At 42.0% G+C, this 11,333-nt stretch overlaps 1 protein-coding gene across 1 annotated transcript in view; it reads left to right on the forward strand.

Annotated features, from left to right (window-relative positions):
• The window catches only part of LOC104135537 (glutamyl aminopeptidase), a 35,256-nt gene that overhangs the window by 13,253 nt on the left and 10,670 nt on the right, over nt 1–11,333 (forward strand). Inside the window, exons 5-10 of the mRNA XM_009649198.2 lie at nt 1,878–2,032; nt 2,664–2,777; nt 4,015–4,149; nt 8,368–8,433; nt 9,788–9,853; nt 11,061–11,212. Of these exons, the coding sequence (XP_009647493.1) occupies nt 1,878–2,032; nt 2,664–2,777; nt 4,015–4,149; nt 8,368–8,433; nt 9,788–9,853; nt 11,061–11,212 (688 nt within the window). The remainder of the gene's footprint in view (nt 1–1,877; nt 2,033–2,663; nt 2,778–4,014; nt 4,150–8,367; nt 8,434–9,787; nt 9,854–11,060; nt 11,213–11,333) is intronic.

The following is an 11,333-nucleotide window of genomic DNA, read 5'->3' on the forward strand; positions in this document are numbered from 1 at the left end:
GTGGAAAATCAGGGGAAGCATTGGTGTCATCAGCAAAGGAACATCATGAGCTAAAGTAGAGCCAGAATAAGTTTGAGAAAAACATGTACCACTTCCATGGGAACTTCTGGACAAAAGCCAGCAGTGAGATAAGTGAAGATGTAAACTGCCAGAGAGTATGTCATACGATTTATTAACCTTAGTGCAAAGTGGGTGTGTATCCACGTCTTAGAAAGATGAATGTGGTCCAGCATATAATTTGTAGTTTCTACTGCTGCGCTAAATGAAGACCCAGAGCTAAACGAGAGTGGCACACTATAAAATTTTGCCCAAGGTTACAAAATAAGCAAAGAAAAAGCAGTGCAGTTGTGCATCCCTTAGCTTGGGCTATCTGGACTCTGGATCTGATCTGGGCAGTTTGAACTAATAAAGTTGGGAATGTAATCAGAGTTTTGGAAAGGCCTCCTCCTAAGACCTCCAAAGAGGTAATTCGGTTACATTCATGAACTTAAAAGGATGGAAAAACATTAACTACAAACAAGTTAAGGCAATGTAATGGGAAAAAAAAACCAAAACAGCTTTGAAGATGATTAACAGTGCTATGCAAACCTTTTATTGGCTATCCATACACGTACCTATCAGACTAACCTGTATAACTTTAACAACAGATTTTTACCTCCTCCTTTCAAAACATCATCTGAGTTTACTGTCAATCTCTCTTTGCATCTCAACAACAACTGAATTAGGGAAATTAATACAGCATGTTCTTCTTTTGCACACTGGTCATCAGTAATAATTGGAACTATATCTCACCTATGCTTCATAGTTAAACTTTCATTTCCATAAAAGCCTCATGATTTTGCCACATCAGCATATGGATAGGGGCCTGTCTGTGCTACAGGGTGGACTGGTAACCCCAGGCCAGCAGTATCAGAGAGTAGATGCTCCTGTAGACTTTATACTGTTTTTCTCAGAATGTCTATTTGTTGGATCACAAACCTTGACTTACTAGGTTGTTCCCTCAATATTAGAAGTCATCTAGATCAAGCCTGATGAATTGAGTATGTTTCTGCATAATGGTTTATTTAAATATTGTGTTTCACATTGATTTATGGCTTCTGGTATTGCCATTCTCCTTGTGATCCTCATTTTGACTGTCAGTGAAGTCCTTGCCAGACTATCAGCTTTGATTCTGTAATCAAGTTGTTTAAATTAAAATAAGTAATTCCTATCTTCTGTTAGGGTGGAGTAAGTGTTGTTTGTTCTACTCAGTTTTAAATCCATCCATACTTTTTCACTAACCAACATTAAAAGGCTGTGGTCATTATTTGCAGAAGAAAATGCCACTCCAATTGAGTCCACAATTCTCATTTAAACCTGTATTGATTACTGACCATAAATGACTGACCCCCACAAATTACCAGGAGTAGAAGCAGATGTTGTTCACTGCCTGGGGGATTTACTTCAGTTAACATGTCAATAAATACTTTTAATACAACAGTGTGACAAACAATGACATGCCTCATTATGCTACAGATAGTTTCAGGAGGTTTACTGCCTAAACACATCCCCAGACAACACTATTAATTTCTGGAGGCAAAATTAAGTAATGTACGATACGCACGCTCCCAGGAGGTGGCATAGCATCAGCTCACAGAACAGATCCTCAGCTAGTGCAACTGATCCTAGCTCTATTAATATCAGCAGAGCCAGGGTGCTTGCTGACAGCTGCTGTAGGCCAGTCCCCCACTTCTTAAACACACCTTATAGGCTGCAGTCCACAGCAGTAAGCCAGAACCACAAATGGTAAGCAAAAGAGGCTGTGAATATGCAGGAAAGGACAAGCGAGGTGGCTTAAAGAATATTGTGGTAATCACGTTCTCTTTCTTTCAATGTAGATAAAATAGCTATTCCAGATTTCGGGACAGGTGCTATGGAGAACTGGGGGCTGATCACATACAGAGAAACAAACCTGCTGTATGATCCCAACGAGTCAGCCAGTTCCAACAAACAAAGAGTAGCTGCTGTGGTAGCCCACGAGCTCGTTCATCAGGTACGTTTTAGGAGACGATTCATTTTTATAGTACTTCAAATGTGTAGTCGCAACATTATAATCTTGAAAATGCTGTCATCAACTCCATCTCGGGATCTTCTACGTGAGCTCATGATTTGATTGCAAAATATCATGTTAAAACAGTTCCCTTTTAGAGCTTTAAAGTACCATAACTACCGCCTTTGAATTTTTCTCAGGAAGTTAGTTGCTTGGGTCCAGACTGTGAGCCAGCTTATGAAAATCTGTCTGAAATGTCTTAAAGGAACTAATTTGCATGTGCAGATGTCTCTTTTGGGCAAGCAAATAGGGACAACTATACACTGTGGAAGCTGTCTGAAAACATATCCTTACAAGCACAAATCATCAAATCAAAAGGAAGAAACTAAAAATATTTTCAGTGGCACATGAATCATTAGCAATCTCCCTAGTAATATGTAATTTTATAATAAAAGTGATGTTTTAACACAAGGCAAGGCCTGAATTCCTATTTAAACCCCAGCATTATGATAATTTTCATCTGGCAACAGGAAGAAACGTGAACAGATGAATGTTCTATGTTGAGATGTGAGATGCTGAAATGTACATCTACCATTTAGCTAACACCACATCTTTCAATGTTTATTTATTGTAGTGGTTTGGGAATATTGTGACCATGGACTGGTGGGATGACTTGTGGTTAAATGAAGGATTTGCCAGTTATTTTGAGTTCCTGGGAGTAAATGCTGCAGAACCAGACTGGAAAATGGTAATTATTTCTGTCTTGTGGAGGATTGGTGGGGCTGGGTGGAGCATTTTGAAAGGGAGTAAAAATTAGACAAGTACGATGAAGATTTAAAGTATATTTATAGAAAACTAACATAGTGCAGTGCAACATAAAGAAAAAGTTGGTTTAAGCTTTTCCACCTACCTAGGTTATGGTCTGAAATTAGTCAAAATAAACGTTGTAAAGTTTTAGTCTGAAGGGAAGAATGATTCTTTTTTAACAAGTGAGTCAACTGTTCAGTTATTATTATGGCAAATAATACCTAGGTGGATTCCAGACAGAGCCTTAGCAATTTTGCAAGGTTGTGTAAAGGTCTAACGCTGAAAGATGGAGATTCCCCTTTATTTATTTAGTTGGGCTGTAGTGTCTCTTCATGGGACTTCTTGTTATCCAGCCTGGTGAGGGTTGGGAACCTGGGCCCGTCTTCACAGCTTGGGCTATTCTTCAAGGAAAATATCAGATGCTGCCAGCATTTAAGTGTCATTTCAAGTGCTCCAACTCAGACAATCTCTACCCCACACAGCGCAAAAATAGGTAGTGATAATGGATGGCCCACAGCACTAACTGTGCAGCAAAACGAACTCCAGTCACTTTAAGGGGGTTGCAGACAAAGAAGGTAGCCTTAAATATGCCTTATACTCTGAGGCATGATAAGTGTGAATAAAGGGAGGTTTCTTGCTCTCTCCTTCCTCCCCTCCCAAACAGATGTGATGGCACATAGCATGCATCTTTCCCCCAGCTGTCCAGGTGTAATGAGATTCTGGCTACTAGAAAATATATAACATATGCCAGTGGAGGGAAGCAGGTTTCACATAGATTGAGCTTGTTGTCAAAATCTACTAGTTTCTGAGCCTAGTGATTATAATCACTTTTAAAAAATTATAAACCTTGGAATGGGGAACCCTGCCTCCTTCCTCCCTCCTTCCCTTCCTCTCCAGTTCCATTTTTGCAAGAGGAGCCCATAAGCTTTGCAGATACTGTCACACTGCTGAAATTGGTAATACATGCTCCTTTTTTTGTCTGCTGGGGGTGGGGTGGAGGGTTGTATTATGATACACACGAGAAAACAAGATGTGCAAAAGGCAATTTATCTTAGTTAAGGCAAAATTGTATCCCTCCCCTCTCAGATGTAGAGTTTGAAAATCCTTCTTTAGAGGAGGTGAAATTTCATTCCACTTCCAGCTGCCTCCCTCCTATTCTAACATCTTCTCTTTCTCAGCTTGAACAGGTTTTAATTGATGATGTGCTTCCTGTAATGAAGGATGACTCTTTGCTGTCTTCCCACCCAATTGTGGTCGAAGTGTCATCTCCAGCTGAAATCACCTCTGTGTTTGATGGGATATCCTACAGTAAGGTAGGTTATCCTCCTGTTGTGACTTTGGATGCAAAGAGAGGAGATAAAAGTCAGGGGTAGTCGCAATCATAACTCCTAACCCACTTGGGCTGTGTCTGTGCAGATCTTTTTTCTGGGATGTTCCAGACTGTTGTCAGTGATGATTCAGTCAAAAGCAACTGTGAGAGGAGCAGTGCAGCCAGAGCCTCGGTCCAGCCACTGTGTGTCATGCAAACCTGCTCACAGCATGCAGAGGTGCAGGGAAATCACAGTGTCAGCAGCTTCTGCCACTAGAGTTGTTGGTTTAAAAATTATCCTGAACCAGATACTAAGCACATCTCTCTCCCATCACCTCATGTGCAGCCCAGTTATGCTGAGCCTCATAATCTAATGCAAGGGCAGATGATGCAAGGGCAGATGTCCAGGTCTCCTCTCTCTCACTTCCCCAACACACCTCCCGGGCAGTATAACTCCTGTTTTGAGAAAGCAAGGTAGGGAACCAAGCAGTGAGAACAAGAACAGTCTCATGTTGCTCACAGTATGCCAGCAACCCAAGAAGCCTTAGCAAAGATGGACTACACCAGCCTCTACTGGCATTGGCCCTAAGCTTGGGGACAAGTTAGCTCCACATTTAACTGAGCGCTGTGGAGCTCAGGACTGATTGGGAGTACAGTAGTCTGTAGCCCAGGAGGTGGCAGAGGACATCCCATTAGGTATTCGACAAGCTTTTTGCTCATCCTGGGGCTGTCCCTGTCCGTGGCAGTGGGGACCTGTGCCTATAAAGGCTCTCTTAGGAGCCAGCTGGAACTGACTGGAAGAATAACCTGGGTCTTTCTAAGCAGCAAGATGCCAGGATGCTGGTGCCATCCAACCACCGTTGTGACCAGGGCACACAGAGACCTCCCTGAGTCCACGGCCTCTGGTAGTACTAGTGGTGTGGGGCAGCAGCCAGGAGCTCAGCTCTTGTGGAAAAGTGCCTTGAGGTCCAGAGCTTTAGAGAGGCCAGCAGCCAAGCTGAGGGTTGCCACTTCGATGTGGTCAGCAGGATCCAGGCTAGGAGGCTGAAGCCAGCTTGTCTCCCTCCATATCAGGTATAGCCAAAGCCATTTTGCCCTTAGACGGCCCCTAGACATGGAACAAAGCAGGTCTGCTCCAGACTCCCTGGTATCTAACCAGGGAATCCCTTGACTCAAGCACCTTGACAACACTGTTGCTTCTAGTTATTTTTTCCAGTGCATTAAGAGACAAGTCTGAAGAAGCACAGGAGGAAACACCCCTGTCCCTCTTCCCTCTCAACACCACATACTCCACTTCGGTGAGGAAGGAGCTGGGTCTCTGATCACTCTCTCCTCAACCAGGCATCTCCCATGTTGTTCCTGACCCAGATACACCATGTTTGTGTTGACAGCTTCTTGTATGACGCTCTCGGTGTTTCTTACTTGATGCCATAACAAGTTTCCACTGAACACACAAAATCCACCATTATTAAATCCTGCTTGTTCCTTTCCCTCCAAGCTCCCATTATCAGCTAAACATAAAGTATGTATTGCATTGATTTTAGCTTTAGCTGTGCTAGAGTCTGTAGCTGTAGATATTACTTTTATTAGCTAGACTTGATCTATCCATTTCCATCAGTTTTCTGTTTTCAATTGTTAAATCCTCTATCCAACAATACAACCAGTATTTATTGCATCATAAATGCCTCACAGTCAAATCATAAACCATGTGAAAACCTGCATTGTGTAACACTGTTCTTAAATCAAACTAACAAAAGTCAAGAAACATACAAAGCTAAATCAAATACTCTGGACCAAAATGTATTTTAGCGGTGAGCTAAGCAAGAGACATACTTCTGCATGGTCTGAAAAAACAATGGAGAAAAAAAATCATAGTTTTTACTCATCTCTTTGTGCCTAGATAATTGCTACATGAACTCTTTTTTTTTTTTTAAGCAAAAACACTTGAGGACTCGTGCATTGTTTGGGAACAATCTGCTTGGGATATAATTTGGCTTGGGTTATAATTTGGCTTGAATTAGAAAGTCTTCACGTAGATTTAGCTCAAATTGCTGTTGGTATTTACATATAAATGCATGACAAAATTAACTTGTTTCTTTTTGGCTTCTCTTTTGCATTTTTCTTATAAAAACAATCTCCTCATGATAATATTCATCACTAAACAAATAAAGCATAATTTGGAATGCTCTCTGTGAGTTTTACCAGAGCAATTACAGGGCTTATACAATCCTAAAACTCTAATGAATTGCCTAAGGGCCTGTGGAGTCATTGTAGTGTATTCTGCACGTGAACCTCTAACTGCAGAATGATTGGGAGGGCATTATGCGCCTAGAAAAGCTGGACGAAATTAGAGCTGGTGACTACAAAATTAATGTATGTAATTTTTTTAATCTGCTCTTAAAAAGTAATTGCATCTCACCTCCTTTCCAGTTTCATCCTCTGTCTTAGTTTGAAAGACTTTATTGGAGTAACAATCAGATTTTTTGATTGTGGAGTTCAAACATTCATTACCTTTCAGAAACCAAATACTTATTTAAGTTCTACTAGAAATTTTTTCATGGACCCCCACATTTTTGGAAACTCCTAGCTAATTTAGGATTAAACATCTGCATTTCTGCCACATACAATCTTGTCATATACTTGGCAATTACGACAACTCTCTAGGAGAAGTTATGTGGATGTTGATAAAAGACTCCCCCCCACAACCCCATCAGACAAGGTCAGCTATTCAAATCAAGGTCACTTTCCTGAACCTCCCCAAATAGTTGAAAGAAAGGAAAGTTATTAAAACACTGGAGTTCCTATAACCAGTGATATTGTTAGGATGAGTTTTTCTCAAACACACTCCACCACAGACTACAGAGGAATGACAAGAGTAGGGGGAAGGGACTGAAAAGCAGTAGTAGAAGATGCAAGGGGCTAAATATACATTGCGGTTTAAAGCAAAAGAAATCTCCACTGTTCTCAAATGCATGCACAAGCGCATATTTCTGCTGTGACTTTTAATATAAATGGGAGGGTCTATGAAAGGTGATATCAGATAAGAAGTGGCTGATACACAAAGCTGAGGAACTGAGGTACCCTAGTGCATACACATGGCCTTATGATCACCATTAATCATAAGCAGCCTTATGATTACCACTAATGGATATCTGTTCTAAATTCTACTGAATTGGTTTTGAACATATTTTATGGCAAACACATTAAATTGCTGCATCAGAAAAGAGTCATCTGCTGACCACCTTGACTCTGCAACAATAGCCTGGAAAGCAGTTTGAGGCATATCTGTTCAAACAGTCCCTCTGCCGTGACTCGTGCAGTCAAGCTGTTATTCTCAGACATGTAAATGGGGGAGACAGCATATACTGAGATTTCAAATAACATTCTTGTTTTCATGGGACAACTGGATTTTTAAACCGTTCATAGCACCAGGCTCACAGCTGCCCTTTGATTTAGTTTGGAAAATGAAAACATGATAATCCTAAAATTGTATTTTGCGTTTTAGATTGGGTTTGCATTGCTTTTGTTTTTCATCATTTTGTGCCCATTCTGTCCTTTGTTCCACATGACTCTTCTACTTCTCTCTCCTGTCTTCCCTCCCCCTTCTCTTTCTTCTTTCAAGGTCCTAATTGTTGGGGTTTTTTGAGACACACCCAAGTAACTTCTCTGATCCCAATTCTACCATGCTTCAGAGGCCAATGCTCTTACACCAGTCCTCAGCAAAGCTCATTCTGAATCTTGAGATGGCACCCCCAACATGTAAAGCCCCAGATTTGCAGCATTTTTGGGGTTCCCTACCTGTTGGGTGTTCAGCAGAAGTCACTTCTTCTATCAGATTGTGTAGCTGGACAGGACTATTTCCCCAGCTACCCTCGCCCCTGTCCCGTTCAAAGTGAAACGGGGAGCCCTGCTCACACAAACTGGTAGAGCAGCAGGATGCTAATCCCCAGCAGCGGGGCTCAGGAGCCCTTCTGCTGGCACAGCTGAACTTGGAAACAGGCAGCTGATCACAGCTAAAGACCAACTCTCCCATCCAGAATTAAGCTCCAGCAGGTAGGCTAGCCATGCCACGAAGAAATTAGAAAAAACACTTCCTTAATCAGATGAATGGTTTCTATTTTTGCCTTATAAAATATTCATTCACATGTTGCTTTTCAGATGAATGGAAATCCAGTGTTAGAGCAGTGTGGAATGACCTTCTCCCCTTTCCCTTTTTCCTCAGGGTGCATCGATCCTCAGAATGCTTCAAGACTGGATCACACCAGACCTCTTCCAGAAAGGCTGTCAGGTAAGGGTAGCACCAAAACACACCAGAAATGCAGCCCATCCTCGTGTGACAGTATCAAAGCCATTATTCAAAAAGTTAATATCAGAGATCCTGGTATTAGTAGCAGAAGTATTTAATGCATTTCAGTACTGAGCGGACAACATCAAGGGGAAGAAGTTCCACCCTCCCACAGAAAAAAATAAATTCATGACAGCTTTTAGTGGAGGAACCTCCTCCACCCCACTGTTACCCTGTTGTCAGCTAGGATCCCCTCATTCAGCTGTAAATTATATCTGCAGCATCATACGGCCAAGATCCTCCAACCCACCCAAGCCTGCTATGCAGGGACATTCTTACAGTCATAAGCCCATCCATGCCCTGATGCAGGGGCACCCAGACCTAGAAAGCTGAGGTAATACAGTGTACAAAAGGGAGAGATTGCACAGTTCATAGTCCTTTGTCATGGACGAAAAAATATGATGCTACAAAATTATGGAAAGAAAAATGGGAGAAAGGAGCCCTCCCAGAAAGAGGAAGGTTGTCTGCCCTTTCCTCTGAAACAACATCTGCCGCCTCTGAAGAGTTACAGCGCAGGTTTACAAAATTTGTTCTCACCTCCCTCCCTCCTGGGCTGCTACAAGACAGCTGTATTTTCCTTTATTTTTCCTTTCATATATTCAGTCAGGACAGTTCCACAAGATGGGAAAATACAGCCACCTTGTCCACAAGAGACTAATACTTCGTCTCTACTCAGAGCCTTCGGGACACTACAGTAGGTAGCTGTGGCTAACAGTGAAACAAACAGCACCATCTACTGACTAAACACCACCAGGACCCAGATAGCAGGGTAGGAAAGCACTCGTTAAGCAGCCAGGTAAGACACAGGACAGTTCAGGAGGTGCAAGCACGTAGCTGAATACCATTATTCATTGAAATAGTAATTTTGATCGCAACTTAGAGGTGGCTAGATTTTCCTACTTCCACTTTTGAGTCCACAGCTAGTGAAATCTCCTGAAATAGCTTCCTCCTTCTGAACAACCTCTTGTATTAGATAGACATTTGCAACAGGGTATGCTGGTGTCCATTCAAACAAAAAACAAAGAACTCTTCAAGTCCAAGTTTATTGCATGCTAACAAGCCACACTGGAAAATGCTGACTTTTAGCCTTATGGTATGCTTTGGAAAGCAAAGGAACTTCATCAGCTGAATATTGATCCATTTAACCTTCTACTCACAATACTACCGCCCATGGATAGATACTCTGTACAACTGATCTCTGCTCTCTGTATCTCTGTACAACTGAATATGTGTATTGTTTTCATAGGCAAAGAAGAAACACTTGGTAGTATTTTCACAGTCTTCTACCTCTCTCTAGGCATATTTGAAGAAACACCATTTCCAGAATGCCAAGACACAACAATTTTGGGAAGCTCTGGAAGCGGTATGTTTTGCAGAAACCCAAACCCTTGCTAATAAATGTTTCATCTCTCACCCACTGATTTCAGTTTCCCAAACTTTGTATATTCTGTAGCTCTTCTGCCAATGAGAGATCACAAGCTAGGCAGCCTCCCAATCTATTCCAACACATCTTATTTCTAGCAAATATGTATTATTTACTCATTTTTTGGCATAAGACTGTGGGAGTGGAAGAAGATACAAGAAAGGAGGCCTTGCTAACAAACAGCCTGCTACTGAAACATTCCCCCCACAACTCAAACTCATTTCATGGGTGAAAAAGCCCCTCATCCACCACACACATGCACCCCATACTCTCCCTTAACTAGACTCAGCTGTTTGAAAGTTCTCAACAGTATCCATCCCCAAGTAATTTTGGTGCTTATCTCCATCTCTACCTTCTGACTGCCAGCTGAGTCATCCTCTGTGCCACCATTTTCTGATCTTTCCTTTTCCTTGAGGCTGGGCTGTTTCCTTCTATCCATCTCGTTACCCCCCCAAGCCCACGTGCATACTACCAGGTTCTTCCCCTGATGATATTTCCTTTTGTTCCACCACTGCAGACACTCACACAGCCCAAGCTGCACTTTTGTGTCTCCTTTCGAGTTCTCATCTTTTCCTTGGTCCCAGACTTCTTACTGCTCTCTCTCTGGTGCGCTGCTAAGTCACCTTAGCTCCCTTCCTTCGCAGGTGGCATCCTGGGGAGGCAGTGGCAGCTTTCTCCAGCTCCAGTCTCCAGGACAAGAAGTTCATAGTCCACAGAATAGATCAAATTTTGCATTAGTGCAGCTGATGGTGGTTACTACTGGCTCCTCCTTCACACTCAAAAACAGGGCATGCTGCAAGGGACTTCTGGCTTTTTCTTTATGTCCTTTCTGTCCTGTTTGGTTATTTCCTCAGAAAAAAATTGATAAATCTTAGGGCATGCAAGGGGCCCCAAAGGTTCCTCAGTATTTCTTGTCCATGTTACTGGCCAGTCTCCTGCCCACATACTTCTCATTTCCTCTGTCCATGTTCAAGTTCCCAGCTTATTCCTTCTTTCAATGACAGGCACCATAAAAGAATTTAATGGAATATTTTTTGTACTGAACCTGCTCTTTCTGCTCTTCATCCTCTCAATATCAGAGATATATTTTTTTTCCTCTTTGGACTGAATTTGCTTTTTCACTGCAACCTTCTGCTATCATTAATAGGCAAGTAATAAACCTGTGAAGGAAGTCATGGACACATGGACTAGGCAGATGGGATACCCTGTTTTGGAGATGGGAATTAATTCATCATTAACACAGAAACGTTTTCTCTTGGATCCCAATGCAAATGCTTCTCATCCTCCATCTGATCTAGGGTAAGTTCCTGCTGTAAATGCCTATCCAAAACAGGTAGAAATACTGTACAGATACTCTCTTCAGCTGACATACATGTAGGCAGTGTTGTACCCATTCTTGGTAAATTTACTCTCAGCATTT

Source organism: Egretta garzetta, unplaced genomic scaffold (assembly GCF_000687185.1).
Source record: "Egretta garzetta isolate BGI_Z169 unplaced genomic scaffold, ASM68718v1 scaffold41, whole genome shotgun sequence".
Classification (NCBI taxonomy): Eukaryota; Metazoa; Chordata; class Aves; order Pelecaniformes; family Ardeidae; genus Egretta; species Egretta garzetta.